This window comes from Trypanosoma brucei, chromosome 2 (genome assembly GCF_000002445.2).
Source record: "Trypanosoma brucei brucei TREU927 chromosome 2, complete sequence".
In the NCBI taxonomy this organism is placed as follows: domain Eukaryota; phylum Euglenozoa; class Kinetoplastea; order Trypanosomatida; family Trypanosomatidae; genus Trypanosoma; species Trypanosoma brucei.
This window is the reverse complement of record NC_005063.2, coordinates 801,485-827,314: the sequence shown is the minus strand read 5'-3', so window position 1 is coordinate 827,314 and position 25,830 is coordinate 801,485. Positions and strand designations below refer to the sequence as shown.

Here is a 25,830-nt window from a genome sequence, read left to right as displayed (position 1 = left end):
TATTTGTTATTGTTGTTTTGTCTCCTTATTTTGTTTATTTTGTCCGTTTCTCCCATCCCCCATGGCGAAACGGATGTGTTGGATTATTTTATTTTAATTTTTTATTTGTTAAGTTTCTACACATTGGATTGGTTGCGCCCCCATCGTTGCCGTTGTTTTAACTTATTGTTGCAGCATTCTGTTTATTTATTTATTTTTTTTTTGTGTGTGTGTGACACTTTCTTTCATTCTCTTTCCCTGTTAGATACCCTCCTGTTTCAGGCGGTCGCTACTTTTAATAATAGATATTGGCAATAGTAATAATAATAATAATAATAATAATAATAACAATAACAACAGTTTCAATCTACAAAAGGCTACTAACATCACCAAGGAGATTGTACTTCACAAATACACACACAAAAAAAAAAAGAAGAAGGTTTCGCGGCTTCGCGACTCTTCAGTAAAGAAGTAACTATCATTAATGGAGTCAAACAAGAGAGTAACTGGGAGAAATGACGCTGTTGACATGGAACCACGAGAAAATGCAAGGGAAAACAGAAAACAGCATCAGAGGCGGGAACGGCAAAAATATGATGAAGAATCTTCTGATGTTGTTCCATCGGCTGTAGCTGTCCCGCATCTCTTGGGAACAGAACCAATTCAGCTGACAGACGGACAACGACGCTGTCGGAGGGAAGCGGAACAGGTGGCGCTTCGCAAGGAACGAAAATATTACCGTGTAAATCGTTTCGACAGGTTTATCATTCTCCTTTTCTTTATATTAATTCCCTCTTTATTTCTCCGTATGTTGAGCTTTTTAACGTCGGAGTGGATTGTTACTGCCCGCCCCAAAAACCATCGTGCAGTGGGGATAATCACCACTTGTTTTTTGTCCATTGTTAACGTGTGTGTGGAGCATGGATATTCGAATGTCCATCTCAACTTGATTGATGCCTTGAGTGGAAGAGTTGTCTGTGAAATGTCCCCCACTGATGTAGCGCGGCTGACCACCTCCATGTGGGCCCTGAGTGGGCTGCAATTGTGTTTGAATTTGTTGGCGCTTGCCGTAATGCTTCGAATCTCTTGCCGGCCTACTCGTTCGTGTTTGCACGCTGTTGTCATGGGTTTGGTAGTCATTGGTATTTTATTGTCTGCGTGCATTCTAGGTCTCTTCTACCTTCGCACAAAATGTGAGAAAAAAGGCTGCGTTGCGCATCACCTTGCACCACCTCAGTGCACTGTTGCTTACGGTTGGGGATACGGCTTGTATGTTGCGGCACTTATACTTGATTTGGTTGCTATGTTAACTTGTATTTGCCTCCTCTCGTATAATGCCGGACTACAAAATCGTGTCACGCAGCGACATAATGGAACGGTACAGTCGGAAGCACCGGCCAGCTCTGCTGAAGCACCGGAGGCCTCGGAAGCATTAAACGATCAATATCTCACCGCTGCATCTTTGGGTATTAAGATTGAAGGTGCAGATGATTGGGTTTATGACTCAAAAAGTGATTTCTTTTACAGTTTCAAGTTAGATGCGTTTTGGGATCCCGTCCAACGTCGTTATTACCATCGAAAGCTGAAGTCATGGCTCGCGACCCCAGACGGCCGAGTTGAGTTACCTGAAGCCATCGCTGACGTGTAGTTACGTTCATTTTTTTCTTCTTTCTTTTTTTTTATACCTTTGACTCTTACGTTTGACTTTAAATTTTGCTTTTAATTACAAAAATTTTCAAAATTTTATTTTACCTCGACCCCACACGGAGTGAAAGCATCGGGAACGAATGAGTCGTCGCGAACACGCGCTGCGCAAAAAAAAAACATGGGGATGTGTTGGCCTTTGTGTTTTCGTGGTCGTACTGTCGTTTTTAACATAGTTGAATTAAGGAAATGGATGTGTGGTTTTGTTTTTGTTTGGAAATGTTGACGGTGTTGGTGCCTGAAGAAAAGAAACATAATGTTATGGTGTGAGGTCGATTTTTTTTTTTTTACTGTCATGAAGTCTGAGGGGGAGGAAGTTATTGATACCGGTAATTGTATTTGTTATGAAGGCTAATCACACACTGATTGGTGCGATGAACGGATGCGAATGAAAAAGAGCAGAAATGATGGGGGATTTCACGTAAATTTTTTTTCTCTCTCCCTTTTCTTTATTCATCTTTTTTACGATTTTTGTTTTATTGCTACACATGAGAGTACCGGTATGCTTTCACTGGATTCTGTGTTCCTCTGGCCCTTTTTCTTTTTCTTCTTAATATTTGTTTTCTTAAATTGTTTTGTTTTGTTTTGTCTTTTTGATTTTTTTTTTGCTTTTGTACTGCTTCCCCTGTTTTCCATTTCGTTATTTTTCCTTTTGCTATGGTTTGCACATTATTGATGATTTGTGTGGAAGGTTGTTTGAAGATGTTGTAAGCGGCAGTCAACGCCTTTCAGTGTCGCCACTTAAACGTAAATAAAATCTATGAGGGGGGAGAGGAGTAAATAAATGAATGTTTAGATATGAAGCGGATATCGTTAACGAAAATCTGGCAAGTTAAGACCTGTCGGCATTTTCCCTTCATTTTTGTTGTGGAACTTCCTCAGTGGGGGTTCCATCTTCCTTCGGTGCCTCATTATCTTTTTATTCATACCAAGTGTAATTAATAATGTTGAACATCTTTGAGGCAATGCATTTATTTATCATTTAAGCAAAACAAAAGAACATCCTCCTTTCTTTTTCTTTTTGTATTCCTCCCTTCGTTTTCGCATTGCTGGTAATAAGGAGGTGACAAGGAAAAAAAAGAGAAGAAGCGCAAAGCGAAAGGGAACTGCAAGTTAGTTATACGTTTGTTTATTTAGAGAAATAAATACAATGAACAAAGAGGCAAGAAAAGTAAACCGACAAAAAAATATATTTATATATGGGAGGGGGAGGGGAGACGTCGTATAATTTTCGTGTTAACACTTTTCTTCTTTTTTTGTCCATTTTGTCTTCTTTGTATTTCTTTCCTTTTCTTTTAAAAAAAAAAAATGATTCTAAAACCGTATGGTAGGTACAAATAGGAGAGGTACCCACATAATTTAGTAGTTTGCGCACAGAAAATGGCGATTCGGGCAAAGATGGCAAGAGGGACGGGTGTGAAGAGGACGGTGCGGAAAAAAAAGGAAGAACCCGTGTACTACCAACCACAGAAGCCGTTCTTACATCTCTGCCGCGGATATGTGTACGCACCCGAGACCGTGTCATTTGACTTTTACGTCGCCGTTCCCTTGCAGCAACTGCAGAATCGTGTCTCCATTTATGACATTGTTCTACGGAGTGTTTTGTACCGTCCTCAACCCGTTCAGGCTGGGGAGACGGATTCGCCATCAGCAAGTACAGCAGCCGCTCGATCGTCCAGTGGACATGCCGGTGATAAAACTCCCCGCCTTATTGTTCATGTGGAATCGCTAACAATTCACCCCGAGTCCGTGCAGGAGTTTAGTTATAAAGGGGGTGTGCGCCTGCGCTCTACGGTGGTGGGAACACTTGCAAATGTTCACTACGGAATGCTCGTCGGCGTAGTGGAGGAGGTAAAATATATGGACACGAGGGTCGTGCAGGTTTCTTGTGAGCGCCCGCCGTGGGTTTCCACTCCCGGAGGAAACCCCCCGCGGGCAACTCGTCACGCACAATTGACGGCGCGTTGCTTCAGGGAGGATTCAATTGCTGTTGGGAGTAAAGTAGTTCTTGCAATTGAACCCGGAACGGTGCAATGCATGGCGGCGCGCCAACCTGTCCCGTTTAGTGGTGTATTTAAGCTCTGCGTAGCAGGTGATGAGGTGGATATTGTGGAGGAGGAATCTTCCTTATGGGGTGGTTGAGTGTACATGGAGGCGTAATGCAGTGATGCAAATAATGGTAGTTCTATTGTGAGATGTGATGGAAAGACACTTCATGGGAGTCTCGTGCTGATGATTTTTGGAAATGTGTTCCGCGGTGATAAGGGAGGTGATAATCTTTAGGTAAGCACGTATACATATATGTATGTATGTGCTTCTCGGTGCCCATGGGGAAGTTTCTTCAAAAATGCATGTGCTCACACGCTGCATGCAACATGTGCGACCAAGAAGTGAAAAAAAAAAAATGCTAATTTACAGGGTCGCTGAGGGCTGACGGTTACCACAAAAATGTGTTTGTGTGTTGCGGTCGAAAGTTTTGAAGCAAAGGTTGCAGGTGATACGGTGGGAAGTGGTGCATAGATTTTTTTTAAAAAAGTTTTAAGCAGTCTACCAGATGCTCTCACTGCACTACTGGCTGGCTCCATGTTGTGTATTCACTCCCTTTTTTGTCTCGTGGTGTCTCTTTTCTTTATCCTTTTACATACATAATATGCTTGTTTGTTTGATTGTTTGTGTGTGTGTGTGTGTGTGTGTCTCTCTCTCTCGTCCATCCTTTTCTTTTCCGCTGCATTCATTTCCCTCCACCTCCCCTCTTCTTCTTTCAACCAAAGTGATTAGAAAGGTAACGCCGCAAGACAAAGGAGGGCAAAAACGGTGTTAAAGTTTGTGAGAGCCTGTCAAACTTGTGTTATTAAAATACCGGCAGTTTCTTGCCGAGTGTGAAGGAGAAGGAGAGTGAAACTGTGCCTTCTATCATATCTGTGCTTGTGCGCCTTGTGTGTGACCAAGGGAAGTGAATGCCTTATCCCGATGTTTATGAACGCGACTACTCTTCGTTATCGCAACCAATAGGCTTCGGTGCCTTTCATCTCGTAACGCTGGTGATGACTGGAATACTGTTTTGCTTTGCTTTGTTCAGTTTCTTCTGTGCCATGAATTTGATTTCTGACTTGGCAGAAGAGTTCCCAACACGAGCAGGTAAGGTCCTCCGTGTGCTGGTGGTTGCCGTGATGGGTGCTCATGTCTTCATTATGGTAGTGGACCGGATGAACTTTTTATGTTCACTCGTTAGTTGCATCACAAATGGGCTGTACCTTCGCGCTTTGCGCCATTTCCCGCTCCTTCCGCTGCTACAACCCTTCACATGGTTCATGGGGTTCTTTGTTCTCTTAGAGTCCGTATTGTGGCTGCACCTCCTGGTATCTTTAGACGCGCCGTCTGAGGTGGTTGGTTACGGGAATATGTTTGTCTTCATGATCATGTTATGGCTTGTGCCCACAGGGCTAATTCTCTCAGTGGAGGTAGGACCATGTGGCATTTCTGATGGACTGCAAATGCTACGACCCCCTCAAGGCACGAAGCTGCCTGCAGACCAGTCGGGTAAGAGGGCGACAATCGTCTCGTCACTGAGGAAATACTTTTTCTCGAAATCATAATTAATATGTTAAAAGATTTGTTACATGCATGTGTCACTGTGACCGTTGCAATATCATCACACCCGTTACATACAATTTATTAAGCATACCACCACTGTTCGGAAAAGCAGCGGCTTCACGAGAGGGATAGCAGAGGAAATCGTGCCCCATTTGATCGAGTGTTTCGCCTGATGAAGAGCTTAAGGGGGCGAATAAAAAAGTAAATGGCAAACATTTTTTTCTAGATGCCCAAGGGTGGGAATTACATATTATTGCAGTGGAATGCGGTAAATGGAGACCGAAACTAAAGGATAAGTAAAAAATATAGCAGGAGTTGAATCATTAAAAACAAAAAAACAAGCATATATATATATACGATAAAGGTGCCGTTGTAAATGGTACTGGAGAGAGAAGAGTGTTTTTCTTCTTGCTGATTTGGTCTAACATTATATACCACTATCCTATTTCGTCCCACGTTTGAGTTCACCACCATTCTCTATGAAAAGAATTACTTGTTGTTCGTTGCACTGCAGTGTATAGTATCTGTGCGCACGTTTTTGCTAGTGGCGTCCTTCTTTTATTTTGTTAGTACTACCTTGTTAAGTCGTTTTGTTTTTATGCAGTGGTTCGTCACCCATGTTGTTTTGTGTGCACCGTTGTATGATAACCTTTCATTATTTTGCTCACTTTACTATTATCATTATCATTCCTAACACAGACGACAGTGATAAACAACTTATTGATAAAAGAAACTTCGATATTTGGGAACCACAGGCAAATACAACAGTTTATTATGACTTTCCTCGCCAAAAAAATTTTTGTTCAACGCGTGGCAAATCCACCGCCACTTCCTTCACTGCAGGGAGTTATGTTTGGTACTCTTTTCAGCCCACATATGTTGGTAATTGATGCAGATGGGAATGGGAAATGGGGCAAACCACGTATTGTTCCCTTTGAGAACCTTTCATTGCCGCCGCAGACTGCTTGCTTACATTATGCCATTCAATGCTTCGAGGGCATGAAGGCGTATCGCGACAGTCACGGCAATATCCGACTCTTCCGCCCGGATCGTAACTGTCGACGGCTACTGGACAGCACACGACGCTTATGTCTCCCTGGATTTGACCCTGACGAACTGCAAAAGTTAATTGAGGAGTTTGTGAAAGTGGAACGTGATTACGTCCCAAGTGAGCGTGGTTACTCTCTATACTTGAGACCCACTGTAATTGGGACTGGAAGCAAACTCTCCGCAGTGGCAGGTTCTGCAGCGAAGTTATTCGTGATTGCTTCACCTGTTGGACCATATTATCCCTCTGGGATGAAACCTGTGAGACTTCATGTGGAGGAGGAGCGGCGCCGTGCCTGGCCTGGTGGGGTCGGCAACGTGAAGCTTGGCGCGAACTACGCTGCGCCTATGCTGGTGCAGCAGGAAGCGTCTGAGCTTGGCTTTCAGCAAGTGTTATGGCTGGGCGCTGGAGAAGAAGTGCAAGAAGTGGGAGCAATGAATTTCATGTGTCTTTGGCGTCCTTCTGCAAATTCAAATGAAGTGGAACTTGTAACTGCGCCGTTGGATGGCACGATCCTCCCCGGTGTGACGCGAGATTCCATTTTGTCGCTGGTGCGGCAGTGGGGTGAGGCACGTGTATCTGAACGCTCCTTTACCATTCACGAGCTCACTGCTGCGCTACGGGAGAAACGTGTGCTTGAGTGCTTTGGCTGTGGGACGGCTGCTATTGTGTCCCCTGTGGAAGCACTGTCATATAAGGGAGAGTTGCTTAATGTTCCATGCCCGGCTCCAGGGGCTTCGCTCACACATCGGGTTCTAAAGGCGATTACAGATATTCAATATGGTGATGTGGAACATGAGTGGTCACGCATTGTTGGTACCACTTCTTAAGCAACGGGAGACAATAAGTGGTTACGGAAGGAAATGCGCTTGTGGGTATTTTAGGCTTCGTCACATTTACAAGGGAATGAAACATTGTGAAGTAAAAGAAAACGAACTAGATTCTGGATTGAAGTGACTTGAAAAACGTTTCTGTGAATGGCAATTCATGTTACTCACAACCATTAAGTTGATCTATTTTTTTGTTTCTGATACGGATTTTATTTTTAATTTTTGCCATATCGCAAACTCATTTGGATACCATACAAGCTATCCTGCTAGTATATGTGGTGCGTACTTTCTCGTATAATATGTTTGTGTTCCCGTTCAGCAAAGTCCGGTTGTGCTGCTTGGTTTTATTGTATTTCATTGTTAAATGCTGAAACGAAGCAAGTACGACCGTTACCACCTCTACACTCCACATGTAAAATTATACAGTTACACATTGCCTGATATATCGTTAACAAAATTACTGCCCGTACTGCAGTGTATAGTATCTGTGCGTACGTTTTTGCTAGTGGCGTCCTTCTTTTATTTTGTTAGTACTACCTTGTTAAGTCGTTTTGTTTTTATGCAGTGGTTCGTCACCCATGTTGTTTTGTGTGCACCGTTGTATGATAACCTTTCATTATTTTGCTCACTTTACTATTATCATTATCATTCCTAACACAGACGACAGTGATAAACAACTTATTGATAAAAGAAACTTCGATATTTGGGAACCACAGGCAAATACAACAGTTTATTATGACTTTCCTCGCCAAGGACCTCACTGTTCAACGCGTGGCAAATCCACCGCCACTTCCTTCACTGCAGGGAGTTATGTTTGGTACTCTTTTCAGCCCACATATGTTGGTAATTGATGCAGATGGGAATGGGAAATGGGGCAAACCACGTATTGTTCCCTTTGAGAACCTTTCATTGCCGCCGCAGACTGCTTGCTTACATTATGCCATTCAATGCTTCGAGGGCATGAAGGCGTATCGCGACAGTCACGGCAATATCCGACTCTTCCGCCCGGATCGTAACTGTCGACGGCTACTGGACAGCACACGACGCTTATGTCTCCCTGGATTTGACCCTGACGAACTGCAAAAGTTAATTGAGGAGTTTGTGAAAGTGGAACGTGATTACGTCCCAAGTGAGCGTGGTTACTCTCTATACTTGAGACCCACTGTAATTGGGACTGGAAGCACACTCTCCGCAGTGGCAGGTTCTGCAGCGAAGTTATTCGTGATTGCTTCACCTGTTGGACCATATTATCCCTCTGGGATGAAACCTGTGAGACTTCATGTGGAGGAGGAGCGGCGCCGTGCCTGGCCTGGTGGGGTCGGCAACGTGAAGCTTGGCGCGAACTACGCTGCGCCTATGCTGGTGCAGCGGGAAGCGTCTGAGCTTGGCTTTCAGCAAGTGTTATGGCTGGGCGCTGGAGAAGAAGTGCAAGAAGTGGGAGCAATGAATTTCATGTGTCTTTGGCGTCCTTCTGCAAATTCAAATGAAGTGGAACTTGTAACTGCGCCGTTGGATGGCACGATCCTCCCCGGTGTGACGCGAGATTCCATTTTGTCGCTGGTGCGGCAGTGGGGTGAGGCACGTGTATCTGAACGCTCCTTTACCATTCACGAGCTCACTGCTGCGCTACGGGAGAAACGTGTGCTTGAGTGCTTTGGCTGTGGGACGGCTGCTATTGTGTCCCCTGTGGAAGCACTGTCATATAAGGGAGAGTTGCTTAATGTTCCATGCCCGGCTCCAGGGGCTTCGCTCACACATCGGGTTCTAAAGGCGATTACAGATATTCAATATGGTGATGTGGAACATGAGTGGTCACGCATTGTTGGTACCACTTCTTAAGCAACGGGAGACAATAAGTGGTTACGGAAGGAAATGCACTTGTGGGTATTTTAGGCTTGGTCACATTTACAAGGGAATGAAAAGGGGCGGGGTAATTGCACACTGGAGATAAAATAGAAATGGTCGGGGATCCTCTATTGTTGTATCTTTTTTGTAAAAAGTTGTGGTAGGAAGCTTGACGATCTTTTTTGTCTCTACTTACATTTATTTAAATAATTCATGGAGTGCTTTTCCTCCCTTGGTGTCGCTTCCGTTCTTTTTTTATATAATGACCTTTTGTTTACCTTTGGTGGCTTTGAAAAGGTCTTGAAGCATATATCTGTATTTAAATATAGGTTAATGATTGATTAATCAACATATACGTTTTTACGGTTACTTTTCTCTACTTTTTGTCTTAAAATTTGCGGATTTTTCTGACAGGAGGAATGAGAAATATGTATATGTATATAAGAAGGGAAGGATGAGTATATTCGAATAAAATACAGGGAGAAGGGCAAGTGACAAAACTACAAGAGACAGGGCAATTGATTTTCTTTTTCCTTTTTGTGATTTGCTCTTGTTGGTGATGAAGTTTGTGTTGTTTGTCTCTTTTCTTATTACTTTTTTTTTCTTTTGTGTTTTTGCTTGTTCTTCTTTCTCCATTTTTGTTAAATAGCGTTTATGGCTTAGGAGGAGGAGGAGGAAAAGGAAGGGATGAATGGGAGAAAGAAGGAGGAAAAAATATAAAAGCAATAACAGCAGAAATAAATCTTTATTTATAGGTTTATATGTTTGTTATGTTGTTTTTTTCGCACAACTGTACTGTGCGCACGTAGGCTTTCCGTTCATGTGTTTTCTCCATTCCGTTTTACTTTATTATTCCACTTTAATTTCCACCTTTTTTGTTTTTGTTGTTTGGGAGAGATGGAAGGAAATTTGTTGTGGCGCGCCTCGTGTCCTTTTTTATTTCTTTCTTGTGATCTTTTCCCAACCTTCTATTTCTCTCGCCCCCCTTTGCTGTGTGTGTTTAATTTGAATCCGTCTCTATTGTTTGAAGACGAAAAAAAGTTTTTTTAAAATAAAATTTCGTATTATCACGTTTCCAACTGTTTATGTCAGTTGGTGGCATATTGATGAATGAATGAATAAATAAATAAATATATATATATATATCCGTTTCTTGAATATTTTTTACATCCGCTCATTTATCCGCACCTCCTCACTTTCTTTCCAATTATTTTGTTTTTGCTTTTGTTTAATAGAAGTATACCAAAATAACGAACAGAAAGGAAGCGAACTAGCACACACACAAAAAAAACAGATTTTAAAAAAAAGACAAGAAAGTGGGAAGGGAAAGGAAAGAGTGTTGTTGTTATCACAAAAAAGAAAAATAATACTCAAGCGGAAAAGAAACCAAAAGAAAAAGGAAGAAATCAACCACGGCGTGACGCGGAACATTGAAGCAGCACGTGAATAGGGAGGTGGCGCTTTCTACTTAATTTCCATTAATTTGTGCCCTCTTTTCTTTTCTGTTCGCAGTTGTTTAGGTGATTGTTTCGTTTTGTTATTTACCGTTTGCCAAGGTAAAAAGAAAAAAAAAGAAGATAATAATCAAGTTCTACATCACGGACGAAAACAACAAAAACAACAACAGGGAACCCAACCATAATAACACGAAACTAAACGCAAAAAGTATTCCTATTTCTCATTCTTGAGAAAAAGGTAACAAAGAAGGAAGGGAGTAACTTGAAGAAATATAAAGAGGAACAAAAAAATTCTGTCTGGATATTTTTATTGCACTCCTTTTTTTTTGTTCTGTCCTTCATTTTTATTTCATTATTTCCCTCCAAATCCTGAGTTTCTTTTCGATTTTATTGTGGGTGTGCTGTGATTAGTTTTGTCACACTTATTATACTTATACCGTTTTATTGCTGCTTAAAACCTATTTGATTTGTTTATCATCATGGCTGCGACGACCGAGGTCACTCCCGAACATGTGCTGCAGCTGACGGCACCGAGCACTGGGTTCCTTTGCCCAATCACAGCTAACACGTACAATATTGAGTTTTATTCCTTCGTTGTTCGCGACGCGGACACCAAACAAGTTATGTTTGAAGTAGAGCGAGATGCCAGCACATATCCCTCTGTGGCATCCCTCGCTCAACTCCCAGAAGAGCAACAACAGGCGGCACGGACCATATTTTACCGCTTCCCGCCATCAATGCTCCGAAAGCAGCGCGTGTCTGCCACCCTTTTATTTGGCGTCAACGGCGATAAACCGGTGCCGGATCTTCGTATGATTGAACGACATTACTTCCGCAACACCCTCGTAAAGACATTTGATTTTAAATTTGGCTTCTGCATCCCACACTCCCGCAATACATGGGAGGCGGTGTATGATGTGCCGCAATTCAATGCAGAATGGCTCGAGGCAATAGAGAAGGGCACCAATGAGATGACGAGCGACAGTTTTTACTTCGCTGATGGGCGACTCATTATGCACAACAGGGCATTTTATGACTACAGTGCACCAGAGGAGGAATTCACTAAATAAGTTCGTCTCCTCCTTTTTGTTCTTATTTGTCACATGGTGATATTCCTTCCGTTTTCCTTTTGTTTTCCCACTTTTATTATTCCTATTTGTCGTCTTCTTTCCGTTCTGAACGGGCTTTGCTTTGTTTATATATTAATTATAACCATTTTTTTTTGTTACTGTGATGATTGTCATGAAGAAGATTGCCTCTGTACGTATGTGAGTATATATATATATATGAGCGAGATAAGTAGAAATGAAGCGATAAATGAAATAATAAGACAAAGTAAAAAGGAAAAGGAGGAAGTTGAAGGATCACTACTTTCAGAGTTGATTGTTTTTTTTTCCTTGGTTTATATCTTTATTAGAAGGAAAGGAGGGGATGAAATAAGGGGTGAGGTGCATGCGTGCGTGTGTGTTTGTATATATATATATATATATATATATGGGAGGAGTAAATGGAAATGAGCTGATGTGCACGATGTAAATGTAGTGGATAAGAGGAGTTTGGGTTGATTAGGAGAAGAGATGATGATGTATGACGGTGCTAAAGAAATTTATGGAAAGCAGATGAGAGATTAAAACCCCCGTGATGGTTCTGGTCGTAGCGATCACGGGGCGATTGTGTTGAAGCAACGGGATAGCGATGGCGTTTACTATTGTTATTATTGTTATTATTATTGCTTTTATTGAACAGCAAAAAAAAAAATTAAAAAAAAAAGAAGCACGAAAGTTTTAGTTGCTGAAACGGTAGTTTCTGATTTGTGTGCACAGGTGCACATACATTTATGGATAATGTAATGCATATGCCTACGTATATATGTGTATATCAACGCATTTGTAAATATGTGCAGGTGCTTGTACATGTATATATAAATATATATATTTATATATACATTTTGTGTCAAAATGTGTGAGTGAGTGCATGGATGAATGAACGAACGGACGGATGGATGCATCAGAGAAGGGAAATAAGGAAGGAAAGGAAGGTGAAGCGGAGGATATGAAGGGACGCGCCAGCAATAAAATTAGATGAAGGTGGTGCATGTATATATGCATATATATATATATATATATATATATGTATGTATGTGTGTGTGTACATGTTTTCTTTTTTGCATTCAATTACATAAAGAAAGGGAAAGGGGCATATTTTGGGTGTGTTATCCTTTCTATGTTTCTCAAAGTCGCTGTAGCATGGTTGGTTTCTTCTTTTCCCCCTTTTCCTTTTTTTTTTTGGCAGTAACTGGAAATGAGAGATGCTTCACTTTTTTTTTTTCGGTGTTGCAGTTTATGTGTGTTAATGCTATGCGCTGGCTTATTTCCGTGTCTCCACGCTTATCATAATCATCATCAGCTTTATTTTCTTTCTCGTACTCCTTAAACTGTTACCTGTACGGGAGGCTCTTATATGCTCATATCCACTTTCTCTCTCCACCTAAAGCCAGGAGTTCGAATATATTTATTTATTTAATTGTTGTGGTCAATGGTGATATCTTCCTGTTGCTGTGACTTGTGTTCCGCGAACTCTCCTTATATCTATATCTACATCTCTCTTCCTCTCTCTCTCTCTATATATATATATATTTTGAGTACATGTATTTGTATACGTTTGCTTGACGATTTGCCTCCACTCTTCACTTCCTATGCTCCTTGTTTACTCTTCTTTTTTTTCCTATTACCACAACCCTTGAAATTTCTGCGACCTCAATGCATGTATGCATATTCACATTACATTATGGTATGGTATGCTTACAAATCTTGTAGGCCAACGGTGTAAGGTGTTTTAGGCCCGTTAGCGAACTTATCGACCGTCCGGCGCTTCATTCAGGTGCTGCATTTTCGCTCAGTTTATTTTATTGGCCCCTCACACCTACCTATATCTGCATATTTGTACACCTTCTATCGGAGGCTGTATTTATTTGTTTTTGTTCATTCGCCTCTAGTGTCGTTGCAAGAGTCAGGCTAAATAACTCCATCAAGGTTTGGCGAACCAAAGTGGAGGGGACGGTGAAACTGTGACTGTAAAGCAAGATAAAAGGAAAGCATTTGTTGCACAATTTGAGCGCATGTTAACAGGTCGACAAAAGGTTGTAACGAAAGGTCCCGGCACTGCTGTGCGGGCACCACTCGGAACATTATACCGCGTTTACGGTTTTGTGGTCGTGCCTGCTAATGGTAGTTCGGCCATCGGTACAACTAATCCCTCCGCGGATGTGACGAGTACCGCCGCCTCCCATGCCGTCGAAAGGGGAACGGTGTACATTGTTAATAGAAATACGAATGAAACATCCACGTGCGGTAGTAGCGGGTCGACCCATCCCTCTTGTCATGATGGGGGCACTCATATAAATGAATATGACGAATCTCCCTCCCGTAGTTTGTATGAAGATGCCGTTAGGGCAATGTTGGACACGCCTTTGGGAGATGTGGCGGTACGTAGAGCCGATGACGGGCGTGTGACAGTGCGGGACCTTGCGTGGAGTGGCTCTATTGATCGAACCGTCCGCTCCACCGTTTGGCGCCTGCTTTGCGACTGCGTACCCCCAGCGCCAGCTTCTGCAGGACGGCAACAGACGGAGCTGCGGCGCAAGCGGGAAGAATACGAATACGTCATGGCCAAGTGCTGTCCCATAACAATTACCGACTTTCTCCAACCCCGTGGGCGTGCCTCGCAGAGTGACTGGAGCCAGCAAGGCGGTGGCTCTTTAATGGAGATGCATTTGTCGCCTGACGATCGCAAAAACCTCTCGCAGATTGCGTCAGACATTCCAAGACACACGCAAGCTGTCTTTCGCCATACAAAAACCGTGTCTGCGTTGGCTCGCTGTCTTTTCTTCTGGTCCCGGCGTTACCCTGCTGTGGGATACGTACAGGGCATTGATGACATTATGGTAGTGTTTTTCTCCGTATTTCTGGAGGGAGCCGTGGTGGAATTCAACGCTTGCTGCTGTTGCTGTGATGGTGGCCGCGTGTTGTGCGAAGAGCAGCTGCCTCGTAATGAACATGGCGGAAAACATATTCATACTGATGATCGCATAAAGATCGATGGCGACAAAGTTGGGAACGGCGGTTATGGTGGTGGTGGTGGTTATGCTGGTGACGAGCATACGGTTAAGAAGAGTGTAAGGGGGAGTGGAATAAATACTTTCCGGGCATGCATATCTCCATCTGTTGTATACACTGATGACGTGGCTAAGTTTGGGGAGGCGATGGAGAGACTTCCAGTGGAGGTGCTCAGGACTGCGGAGGCTGATGCATATCTTTGTGGGGCTTTCTTCCTTTCGTGGTTGCAGGATAACTTTGTGGAGGGTCAACCGGGCATTCGAAGAACCTTGGCGCTCATGGAAAGGGTTCTTATAGTGTTGGACCCCGGTGTGCTCGATGCCATCACATCACAAGGCATTACTCTTATGGATTGTTGCTTCCAGTGGCTACACTGTTTGCTTGCTCGAGAACTCCCGCTACGTCTGGTGGTCCTTCTGTGGGAAAAGTACATGGCTGTGCTGAATAGTGAGACTGTTCATGATTTCCATGCGTATGTTTGCGCAGTGCTGCTCACGCGCGTACGCGACAATGTAATTGGACAACCGGTGGATGTGATATTGAATTTTTTGAAAGACCCATTAGGCACGCGATCATTGCAGCTGCAGCACATTCCTGACGACGAGAGTAAATGCAGTCAAGGCTGGTTAGAAAATCTGGTCGCGGAGGCGTGGCAGTTTTACAAGGGGCATCCGCCAAGCATGCTTGCGTAATTAATAGTCACCTTCAGTTCGTGCGGATCATGACCGTCGGTTCCTCTGTCGCTTGCCGCATGTATGCGCTTGTAGTGAAGATTTTTTTGTTTTTAACGTCGATAGTGCGGGGTTATTCATTACGAATTCACTGACGTGATGGATTTGGTTGGTCCTTCGCGATACATTGTTACTTCCCCATCCTCCCATCACTATGTCAGTGTCTGGTGCCGCGTAAGAGACACTCGAGGGACATCTTCTTATGATACGTTCTGTTTCATATATATATTCTATTTGTTGCGTAACGGTGAGACGTCGACGCCATAATAATGCTTAAAATGGTTGCCACTCTCTTGATGACGCAACGATTCATCCCCAGCGTATATATTTACGTATATGCACGTTACTCGTTGTACATTTCTTTTTGTATTTCCTATTGCGAAGCCTCATTCTTGTTGATGTTTTTTGTTCGAGAAACATCAATGTTTTTGCTATTCTGTTTTTTTTTCCATGTTGCACCTAATTTCCTCTGAATCTGTTGTTCTTCATTTCCTCATTTGAGAGCATATTGCGGTTGCTGCATACTTCATAAAATTATTTTTGCAGCAGAGATAGCGAGGTGTAAAATCACCCAAACGAAGAGGGAGGTTGGGCCACCTGCTGTATTTAGGTTAGAGGAGAGAAAGGGAGCCAGCGGTAACGAGAAATAAATTAAGACATGGGTACCAAATCTAAAAAGAAGGCTAAGACCCGCCTTGACGCGTATTACCGCCTCGCCAAGGATCAGGGTTTCCGTGCGCGTTCCGCCTTCAAACTTGTGCAACTGAACCGCAAGTATGATTTCCTTTCAAAATGTCGCGTACTCGTTGATCTCTGCGCGGCTCCGGGTAGCTGGTGCCAAGTAGCAGCAAAACATATGCCCGTTGGTTCAAAGATAGTCGGTGTGGATTTAGTACCCATTGCACCCATTCGAGGCGTGAAGACATTTGTGGGCGATATTACTGAGGAAAAAACGAAGAAAATTATAATGACTTATCTCAAACGTGAGCCAGTGGACTGCGTTATTCACGATGGTGCCCCCAATGTTGGTGGTGTGTGGTCGCGAGATCTGTTTGAACAGAACTCGCTTGTTCTACACGCCGCGAAGTTGGCTAGCAAACTGTTACGGCCAGGTGGTTGGTTCGTCACAAAGGTGTTTCGGTCACAAGATTTCCATAAGCTCATGTGGGTGATGAAACAGTTGTTTGATAAGGTGGAGGCCACAAAGCCACTGGCCTCACGTATGGAGTCTGCTGAGATTTTCGTGACTTGTGCGGGTTACAAGGCCCCCAAGCAATTGGACCCTGCGATGTTTAATCCGCAGAAGGTATTTTCTGATGTGGAGGAGGAAAAAATACTCACCCCATCCGGGGCTCTTGTGGTGCCCAGGTCTAATGTGCCTGCAGGGTACGAGGAGTTTGCTACGGTGCAACAACACGTGGCGTCCTTTTCAGAGTTTATGAGTAGCAGTGATCCAAAGGCATTCCTTCGTTCCCACCACGAGCTGCGTTTTACCACCCCGGAGGAGAAGGCCTTTTTAAAGTCTAAACACTCCAAAAAGGAGTTGGTGTACCTCTGTGGGGACTTACAGCAGGTTGGGGATGCGGATTTGCGACGACTTGTACGCTGGCGTGAACAACTGCTGCGGGAGCAGGCCCGGGAACTTAAGCAACGCGCCGCGAGTGATGCGAACGCCGGGGACATCGCGGAGGAAGACGAAGAAGAAGAGAAGGACGACGATAAATTTGATTTTGACAGTGCGGAGGGCGTTGCAAAGATAGCGAGGGAGCTTCTTGAGTTACGCAAGAAGCAGTCCAAGGAAATGAAGAAGAAGCAGAAAAAGATTGTTGACAGAAAACTCAAACAGATCAAAGGTCTCATCAACTATGATCCAAATACCAGCGCAGAGCACATGACAGATGCGGATGGTTTTACGCACGATGCAGATGGAGTTGAGGGAAGTGATGTTGGTGAAGAAGACTCTAGCGAGGATGGCGAAGACGATGAGGGATTCACTGTTGGAAAGCTGGCTGCCGTCGATGAGGCAGACGTTGCTAACATACTCGACAAGCACTGGGAAGAGCCGGATGAGCGACTTAATGATCCACTCAATCCTGTTATGAACGCCAATCTTAACTTGGAGAAGGACTGGGACGTGGGAAGCGATGAGAAGGAAGGTGGCGACGATGAGCAGTATGACGGCAGTGGCCGACTCGTCCGCTCCATACAGCTTGTTGAGGGTGAGGAAGATGGTGTGGATGTTGACAACTACGGCAACTACATCCCCGCTAAACGTTCGGCCCGCGTTGCATTGTACGAAGAGGGCCTTAGCAAGCCTGGTGCTGAGGAAGATGAAAGTGAAGGGGAAGACGAAGGTGAAGATGATGCCACACGTCACAAGAGGGAAAGGCACCAAACTACTCTTGATGCTGCAGGTAAGCAGAGTAAGTGGTTGCGTCACCACGTCAACATCGAGAAGGTTCTCCGGGATACATTTCCCATGCCACGAAGTGATAGTGGCAACAGACGCAAGAAAAGTAAACGTCTTGAGGAGGACCGAGTGGAAATGAGCGCGCCAGGCCCCCTTCGGGATGATACCGCCGGTAGTAGCACATCCACCAGAAAGAAGATGCGCTTTGATGCCCGTGTGGATGATGACGATGATGACATGAACAGTGTTTCTGACCTCTCTGATGGTCGCTTTAGTGACGACCGGAGCGATCTTGAGGTGAATGTTGGTCGTGTAGATTCACGTCGCAAGCGTGCCATTGTACCAGACATTGGCAAGCTAACCACGCAAGAGCTCGTACGGCAGCAGCGAAAACAGACACTAAAGGAGAATGCTGAGAAGCGCCGTCAGAGGGGCAACAGTGGCAACAGCAAAGACACCGAGTTTGAGGAGGTTCCCGTCGCTCTTACAGACCCGGAGGTACGTGCCCGCACTCTTGCTATCGCCACAAAGATGCTTGACCCGCGTGGCCGTCGTGAAATTCTTGATGCATCTATCAACCGCTACACCTTCAACGATGATGAAGATCTTCCAGATTGGTTTTTGAAAGATGAGCAGCGCAACTGCCGCGTTGTACTACCTGTCACGGCGGAGGAGGTTGAGGCACAGCGTGCTCGCTTCCGCGAAATGAACGCGCGTCCGGGTAAAAAGGTGATGGAGGCCGTTCAACGTAAGCGGCGCCGTGCGCAGCGAATGCTTCGTGGTCTTATTGAGCGCGGAAAGGTGGATCCGCGTACGCGTGAAAAGGCCAATAACCTCAGCGTACGAAAGCTCATGCGATCGCAGGCGGTAAAGGGTAATGGAGGTCGACGTAAAAACGGTCCACTCGATCGCAAGAAGATGGGCGAGTTGCGGCGCGACAAACAACGTGCGAAGAGGCGTAAGTGATGTCGTTGTGTAGTGGCTCGTTTTGTTAATAGTTGGAGGGGTATGATATAATGTACCAACCTCTGAGTTGAACAAACGCTTTTTGTCCCGTACGTTTAAACCTTTTAAGGGAGTGTGCAGTTGTGTGATGTATTAGCACTGCTTTAAGGGAAAGGTGAACGAAGTAACCGAGTTAAAGTTAAGAAAAGAAACTGAGGGAACATTTTTTTTTAAAGTGCAAACTGAACACTAATAGTGGTGACCCGATAAGGATTACCCGGAGAGAGGTGGAAAAAGGAGCGAAACAAAAAGAAAAAAAGAGAGGAGTCCCCATTCAACATCTCTAATCTTTGATTTCCTCCGAAATCGTCGTTCACAACTGTACCCACTCAACTAATGAAAATTATTTTAATTTGCTTCGATTATTGCTTCTTTTTTCTTTTCTTTCCCTTTATTTTTTCTCTTCTATTGGTTTTGCAAATGCCGTACTCACTCTATTCATTTGGTTTAGAGAAAGTAAAGTAAAACAAGGAAAAAAAAAGGAAGGCAGACCCCCCCGCCGCTCACACCCTACAGCAGAAAACGAAAGAACTTCAAGTTTCTTCTTTCCTGTTCCTTCAAGGATCTTGCCATATCTTCCAGCTTCGTTAGCGGAGGAATATACACAACTGGGGACTAAAGTTGTTAACAATTGGGATTGACACAGATAACTAAGTACTAAAAAAGGGAGAAAGGCGCTTTCACTAGCGATGGGCCACCAAAATATGCTTCACAACATCAACCGCACGCTGCGGGTAACACTTGTGGACGGCAGAGAGATGACGGGGAAGATGCTCCTCTTTGATAAGTTCATGAATGTTGTGTTGGCTGACACGGTGGAGACTCGTAAAGAGACAAAAAAGATGAAAGATGCAGGTATCAGCCCACAACGTAAATTAGGCATGATTTTACTACGTGGTGAATATGTTGTGGCTGTCTCCGTTCTGAAGGATAACGTCAGCGAAGATAAGGCACAACCAGCAAACTTTGAGAGCGCAACTCGGGAGAAGTTAGCTGGAGCCAAGCGGAAACGCGATTGAGTGGGATCCTTTTACCATCCCCATCCCCTGTCCTTTCTTTATTTATCTCTGTATCTGCCCCTACGTTTGTTTTGTCTTATTTTTCATACCGAGGATTGTTCGGGGATGTTTTTGCATGACTTGTTGAATATTTCTTTGTTGTTGTTGGATGGCGCTGCACCGCCACCGTGGTTTCTCTTTCACAGTGGCGTGCACACAGTTGTGTGACAGGCAAGTCGTGGCGCACACCGATTGATGTTTAAAGATCAAATAAAGAAACTGAAAAACGGGTGGGGCACAAGCAAGAAAATGGTGTTAATGGGAGGGGTGAAGTGGGAAGATTAAGTTAGACATAGGCTTCTCTTTATTCGTGCGACGTTGTTCAGGTTCATCTCTTTCTTTCTTTCTCTCTCTCTTTCCTCCCTTCCCCTTTGTGATTGTTAAGCTGCGTGCTGAGGAGGGATGTTGTTGAAGGTAGACGTTTTTCCGTTTTTTTATTTCGTGTTTTGGCTCTTATATCCCACTAACCATGTGCTTGAGTGCATGAGGGGAAGTGCAGAATAATGGTCGTGGCGCCCGACGTGTCAATTATTTGCGAGCCTGCATTCGCTGTCTGTTGCGAAATTGTTACTCATATGTTGTTGTCCCGCTGCTGTCACACTAATAGTTACTGTGTGCTGGTGCTTGCTGTGCTGCTTAATGGTTCCGCTTCCTTTTTTGTTGACAAATTGGAATTTTCATAAACATAGAGAGGAGGTGTGAAGGGGAATTACAAGAAAAAAACACAATCTCGAAGATGCAATCTCCGAAGTTTGGTCGGCGTGCCAACATGATGAAGAAGGCGGGGGAATCGGAGACGTCCCTCAAATCGCTGATGGGTTTCGCGACTGGCACAAAGCACCACCGGCCAAGGCCAAAAGATGAGGTCGTTGCCAAAAGCAACCTTCGCAGCCTCGACGACGGTGTTGATGAGGAAAATCGTCACCAGGCTGAGAGCAGGCAAAAGGAGGAAGTCAAACGCCTCGTTGAGCTGGTCGCCGAGGCTCCCATCGGTTATGCAGCAACTTTGCCCAAATTGGCGGCCCTTGACATATCAAACATATGGAACGATTTTCTTCAGGCGGTTCATGAGGACTACGACATGTCCGCACTCACTGCGTGTCTCTCACAACAACTCGACGACGAGGACGTACCGTGGAACCCTGATATGTTGCTTGTGCAGCTCACGTCAGACATGTTAGATGCCGCGCAGGCCACTGAAGGTGGTTCTGGTTTGTGTGCCAGTCCGGATGGCCGTGAGGGTGCAGGAAGCGTCGACACGTCAATGGCGGCTGCTGGAGAGGCGCGGCGTCGCCGCAAGCAACTTTTAGAAACTGCCGTTGAAGCGCAAGAGGAGAGCGCTGCGCGTAGACGGCGGCAAGGCGGTCCGGCGCTTCCGGATGACACTGCGGCACCAAGCGCGCCACGTGCCTTTGCAACAGGTGACAATGTGTCGGGTGGTCATTCCTAGGTTTCGGTTGCTGGCTTATGAGAAGAGACGCCTTTAGTTCCGGTTGTTTTTTGAAGGTGATGTGCTCCTAATGAAACTGTTGGGATAAAGGGCTGTTGAAAAGGGAGCTGTGATGTTTTTTTTTTGTATGTATGTGTGTGTGTGTGTGACTTGGAGAGAGTGAGTCCGTGTGCTGCTGGTTGTTTGTCAATTTGTGATTAACCAGGGGAATCTGGGGGAAGAGTTTTTCTTTTTGATGAGGAAGCACATGAAGTTTTTTGAGGTGCAGCAGAGTTGAACGTCTGCCTTTCATCACTTGGTTCCATTCACTTATCGGTGGACGCGTTTTGCTCTGTCGCTTGCTTCAAGGACTTTTACTTTTTTGTGCGCGCTGAATGAGCCTTTATCTATCACGGCTTTTCACTTTTTTCTTCGTCTTGTTTGCCGCTTCTCGTGTTGTGGTTTTGACGAGTTTCCTCTCTTTCGCTCTCTGGTAATTTTTTTATTAATCTGTTCGTTACCTTTTACCCGTTATATATAAATATACATATATATATGTACCCCGTCTACAATTTTCTGCTTATCAACTGCGTTTGGTTTTGCTTTGAGAGGTGTGAAAAGAAAGGAAAATAGATATTGGTTAGTGGAAGGTCAAAATAACAAATGAATTATTATTTACAATAGGGGGCGTATGGCGTCGCTCCTTCTTGTGCATCGATTACCTAGTTGAATTGATATACGAATTCTTTCCCCTTTCATTCCTTTCCCTTTCCCTTTTCCTTTTCATAACAATCATTATTACTTCCTTGACACTTACTTACTTGCTTCCGTGTGAAAACAAGAGAAGAAATAATGAAGCGTGTTCTCGTGCTCAATGTAGACTCTTTTGTTGGAAGGCATGTGTGCCGTCAATTTTATGATGCGAAGGAGTACCTTGTCGACGGTACGTTTTACCATCATCAATCCACAACAGAAGCACCAACGCCGCCCAAGATGGAGGAGCTGGGAGCAACACGGAGCCAGAGCTCTGGGTTATGCGGCACTACCGAGGTACAATTTCAGGAAACAAACTCGACCGGCATTAATGAAGTGGTCCCAACCGTTAGGCTACTCAATGGGTGCCCACCCGATGCCACCGTCGCATCTGGCGCAGACAGCGCTGCTGGTAAAGAGTCAGTGCATCACTATGTTAATGATATGAGGCCGTACCTGAACGCCGTAGTGCCGCGACACGGTGAGATCAATGATGAGGAGTTCCGCTCACAGTTGCTGACCTACGACATAATCATTGCCGTTCTCGAGGAAAATGCTTTTGAAGCGGAGTGCGCGATTAAAATATTAAAAGGCACACATTACAATGTAGAAAAGACATTCGTACTCGTTTCGAATGTTTTCACATGGGCACAAACAGATATGCGCGAGTTGGAAAATAGGAGAGCAGAGCGCCGTGCCGCGCGTGAAGCTGCGCGCCTCCAGCGGGAGCAGGAGCGTGCCAACAGGGAGCAGTCCACTGAAGACGGTGATGAGACTGAGGAAGAGGAGGAAGAAGAAGAGGAGGAAGAGCAGTTAGAAGTGAAAGTTTGGAGCGATGAGGAGTATCGCCGCCGGTACCCTGACACACGCTACCACGGATGGCGGGCGCTGGAGCACGCCGTAAAGCAAGCAAACTCTGAAACCCTCCACACATATGTGCTTTGGGCTGGACTTCCCTATGGCGCCGGTGAGGATTTGCTTCGTGATCATTTCTTATCGGCGTGGCGGCATCAGCCGATTACTCAATATGGCGACGGGTCTAATTACGTTCCCACCGTCCATGTAAAGGATCTTTCACGTATCATTTTTCTCGTTGGCTCTTCCTATGACACGCTGGAAGATCGTTACATGTTTGTCGTCGATCAGGGAAATAACACCCAAAAGGAGATTCTTGACGGTATACGGGCCTACATTGGGGGTGAAATTGAGGTGACAGAGCCCGTCATCGACCGCGACAAGCAGGTGCTTGACGAGATTGAGGAGCGAAAAACGTCGGAGGAACTCAAACGAAGAGAGGAGTCGATTAACGAAAGTATCAAAAACTACATGGAGGAGTTAGACACTCTTGCACGAGAGAAGGCGATCTCCCTGAAGAGAAAAAGGGAACTGGAAGAGGCTGCGAAACAGCGTTCAATGTATAAGTCCATTATGAATGCGAAGCGCTGCACGGATGGTGAGGAGAAGATCAACCGGGAAAAAGAGGAACTGAACTCTCACGAATGCGCTGTGGAGGGTATAGAACTAAAAATGATATATTTAAAGATGGAGCTCTCACAAAAGGAGTTCGAGAGGGATTTAGTTACCGAATACAATAGGTTGCGGTCTCTAGATCAGCAGGTGAGGGAAAAGGATAAGATTGGTCTCCTCGTGAAGGGAAACGTCGAAGAATATGATAACAAAGTAGCGGCGCCGGAAATAGCGATGGCAGACATACGGCTGTACATTGACGAGCCGCATGGCTTGGGCAACTGGTTCAGCGCCCTGAATGTTCGTTGTGAGTCTGGGGCTGCTTTACAACTGCTTGGGGAAAGTGATTGGGTTTCACTCGGTGGTTTTGTCGCCAACGTGGACAAGGTTGTGCAGGAGTTCAAATCGGAACGCTTACTTTGCCCCATGCGTCTTGTTATCGCCGGTCCCCCATTTGGTAGGGTACCAGAGATTTCCCGCATATTGGCGAATTTATTTGATGTTGTTCATCTTACAATCGAGGACATAATAATTGCATTCGAGGCCCATGTGGCGAAGGTAAGGGAGCAAATGGTGACCATATTATTGCGGCGCCGGGCACGTAGACAGGCTGCACGTGAGGAACGGATCCGCCGCGAACGTCAGCGGCGGCTACTGGAGCGGAAGGAGAGACTCCGAGCCAAAAGGGAAGCCGCTAGGGGAGGTAATGGTGAGGATGATGATGATGACGAGGAAGGCGAAGAAGAAGAGGAAGAAGAAGAAAATGAGGAGGAAGAGGAAGAAGATTTTGAAGAGGAAGAGAGTGAGGAGGGTGCAGCGACACAGTTGGACGATGAAGAAGGGGAAGAGGGTCAAGGTATACCTGGTGGAGGACTTGTTTCTCCTTCCCCTAAGCTCGACGGTGATGAAAACATAATTCCAGAGCATCAGCTACTGAACGGGCAGGATGAGGAGGAGGAAGACGAGGAGGAAAGTGAAACTGACTCAAACGCAGATACGAAGGCGCGGCAACTGGCACAACAAGTGGATGAGCAGGAGCGATTTGAGATTGCTACCCTGAGGGAGGAGTACCGCTTTTGCACGAAGTTGCTGAACCTGCGTCTCTTGAATGGTGAGTTCCCTCAAATCCCCAAATCTGATGAGGAAGAAGAAGAAGAGGAAGAGGAAGAGGAAGTGGAAGTGAATCGCAGGGGTCGGCGAAAGTCGAAGAGCAAGACAGCGGTTAACACATCCCCAGATCCTCCACCCACCATTCGCTACTTTGACGAAGCACTCGCTGTAATGGTTCGCTGGAGGTTACGCCAAGCTGACTGCAAGAACCAGGGTTACATCCTCGAAAACTTCCCACGAACTGTTCGCCAGGCTCGACTCGTGTTTCTCGCTTATACCCCCGAGCAGAAGGAGCAACAGCGACCCAAGTTGTACCGAAACAGTGCGGAACGGGCACAGCCACCGAAGCCATGTGATTTTGCGTTCCCACTACCATCCCTTGAGGAGTTGGATGACGGACGGCGGCGCGAAATGCTGAACGCCATGGATGGAAAGTCCTTTCTCCAATCAGATGATGCGCTTGCCCCGACGAATGATGCTCTTTTCCCGGACTGCTTCATTTTCATTCAGGCCAGCCGGGATATTGCGGAGGCGGAGGTGTCTGAGCTGAAGCAGGATATAGCTGAAGGTGGTGACCACAAGGATCCCCATGAAGAGTTGACGCATTTTCTTACGAATTATCGTTTGGATGCCCCACCAACTGAGTCGCTTCTTTCCTGGTATCAAACCGTAGTTGTGGAGAAACCGGAGGAGGGGGAAGATGCTCCAGCTGGAGGTGGTTGGGATGGAGAGGAGCCGATCGGTGGGGAGAGACCTCCTCGTTCCGCATCTATTGTATTCGCTCCCATGTTTACCCCCGAAAGCGCGGTTCAGACGGATTGCGAAGAAGGGGGTGGACAGGTTGTAATAGAAGATGGTTTTGTTGAATACTGCAACGTTCTCCGCGAAAGGGTCCTCAACAACATTGGATTATCCACTTGCGGTGAAGTGATTGAATCAATAATGGAGGAAACGAAAAGTGAGAGGAGTTTGCATCGAAGTCTAGAGCGCGAATCTGGCGCGCTTTCCCATCTGAAGCGAGGTTTCAAGACCTTCCTTCGCATCGACAGCTCTAGAGAGAAGGCGCTTGTAGAAGAGGAGCGCTGTGTACTGCGATACTTTGAAGCAAAGGAGATGTTTACAGAAATAGCTGGTTTGGAAGATCTTCCGTCGGAGTTATATTTGATGCGCTATGTACTTCCCAGTTTGACTCCACTCATGGCGGAGGTGGTGCGGTTGCGTCCCGAGGATCCGGTGGCAGCGTTAGCGGATAAGCTCTTCGACTACAAGCGGCGAACGGAGATTTGAAAGATATC

At 45.3% G+C, this 25,830-nt stretch overlaps 11 protein-coding genes across 11 annotated transcripts, besides 22 other annotated features; all 11 read left to right on the top strand.

Annotated features, from left to right (window-relative positions):
* Positions 1-25,830: part of a sequence feature (sequence corresponds to BAC RPCI93-30M24) that runs on past both edges of the window.
* Positions 83-107: a sequence feature (AT_rich).
* Positions 182-203: a sequence feature (AT_rich).
* Positions 276-340: a microsatellite.
* On the top strand, positions 464-1,627 carry Tb927.2.4670 (hypothetical protein, conserved; the record flags this gene model as incomplete). The annotated part of the gene is made up of 1 exon (XM_946559.1): positions 464-1,627. One exon carries the CDS (start codon positions 464-466, stop codon positions 1,625-1,627), a length of 1,164 nt encoding a protein of 387 aa, XP_951652.1.
* Positions 2,219-2,348: a sequence feature (A-rich).
* Positions 2,926-2,980: a sequence feature (A-rich).
* Positions 3,064-3,825, top strand: Tb927.2.4650 (hypothetical protein, conserved; the record flags this gene model as incomplete). Its single annotated transcript, XM_946558.1, has 1 exon — positions 3,064-3,825. The coding sequence occupies one exon, from the start codon at positions 3,064-3,066 to the stop codon at positions 3,823-3,825; it is 762 nt and encodes a 253-aa protein (XP_951651.1).
* Positions 4,351-4,377: a microsatellite.
* On the top strand, positions 4,641-5,279 carry Tb927.2.4620 (hypothetical protein, conserved; the record flags this gene model as incomplete). Its single annotated transcript, XM_946557.1, has 1 exon — positions 4,641-5,279. One exon carries the CDS (start codon positions 4,641-4,643, stop codon positions 5,277-5,279), a length of 639 nt encoding a protein of 212 aa, XP_951650.1.
* Positions 6,052-7,155, top strand: Tb927.2.4610 (branched-chain amino acid aminotransferase, putative; the record flags this gene model as incomplete). Its single annotated transcript, XM_946556.1, has 1 exon — positions 6,052-7,155. One exon carries the CDS (start codon positions 6,052-6,054, stop codon positions 7,153-7,155), a length of 1,104 nt encoding a protein of 367 aa, XP_951649.1.
* Tb927.2.4590 (branched-chain amino acid aminotransferase, putative) lies at positions 7,891-8,994 on the top strand (the record flags this gene model as incomplete). The annotated part of the gene is made up of 1 exon (XM_946555.1): positions 7,891-8,994. The coding sequence occupies one exon, from the start codon at positions 7,891-7,893 to the stop codon at positions 8,992-8,994; it is 1,104 nt and encodes a 367-aa protein (XP_951648.1).
* Positions 9,523-9,643: a sequence feature (A-rich).
* Positions 9,662-9,710: a sequence feature (CT-rich).
* Positions 10,107-10,145: a microsatellite.
* Tb927.2.4580 (hypothetical protein, conserved) lies at positions 10,937-11,527 on the top strand (the record flags this gene model as incomplete). The annotated part of the gene is made up of 1 exon (XM_946554.1): positions 10,937-11,527. One exon carries the CDS (start codon positions 10,937-10,939, stop codon positions 11,525-11,527), a length of 591 nt encoding a protein of 196 aa, XP_951647.1.
* Positions 11,929-11,953: a microsatellite.
* Positions 12,160-12,197: a microsatellite.
* Positions 12,205-12,227: a sequence feature (AT_rich).
* Positions 12,368-12,404: a microsatellite.
* Positions 12,415-12,465: a microsatellite.
* Positions 12,552-12,597: a microsatellite.
* Positions 12,962-12,982: a sequence feature (AT_rich).
* Tb927.2.4560 (hypothetical protein, conserved) lies at positions 13,576-15,264 on the top strand (the record flags this gene model as incomplete). The annotated part of the gene is made up of 1 exon (XM_946553.1): positions 13,576-15,264. The coding sequence occupies one exon, from the start codon at positions 13,576-13,578 to the stop codon at positions 15,262-15,264; it is 1,689 nt and encodes a 562-aa protein (XP_951646.1).
* Tb927.2.4550 (FtsJ cell division protein, putative) lies at positions 15,962-18,679 on the top strand (the record flags this gene model as incomplete). The annotated part of the gene is made up of 1 exon (XM_946552.1): positions 15,962-18,679. The coding sequence occupies one exon, from the start codon at positions 15,962-15,964 to the stop codon at positions 18,677-18,679; it is 2,718 nt and encodes a 905-aa protein (XP_951645.1).
* Positions 19,084-19,128: a sequence feature (A-rich).
* Positions 19,408-19,737, top strand: Tb927.2.4540 (small nuclear ribonucleoprotein SmD1, putative; the record flags this gene model as incomplete). The annotated part of the gene is made up of 1 exon (XM_946551.1): positions 19,408-19,737. The coding sequence occupies one exon, from the start codon at positions 19,408-19,410 to the stop codon at positions 19,735-19,737; it is 330 nt and encodes a 109-aa protein (XP_951644.1).
* Positions 20,110-20,143: a microsatellite.
* Tb927.2.4530 (hypothetical protein, conserved) lies at positions 20,513-21,226 on the top strand (the record flags this gene model as incomplete). Its single annotated transcript, XM_946550.1, has 1 exon — positions 20,513-21,226. One exon carries the CDS (start codon positions 20,513-20,515, stop codon positions 21,224-21,226), a length of 714 nt encoding a protein of 237 aa, XP_951643.1.
* Tb927.2.4520 (hypothetical protein, conserved) lies at positions 22,058-25,822 on the top strand (the record flags this gene model as incomplete). Its single annotated transcript, XM_946549.1, has 1 exon — positions 22,058-25,822. One exon carries the CDS (start codon positions 22,058-22,060, stop codon positions 25,820-25,822), a length of 3,765 nt encoding a protein of 1,254 aa, XP_951642.1.
* Positions 22,736-22,767: a sequence feature (CT-rich).
* Positions 24,155-24,210: a sequence feature (CT-rich).
* Positions 24,566-24,599: a microsatellite.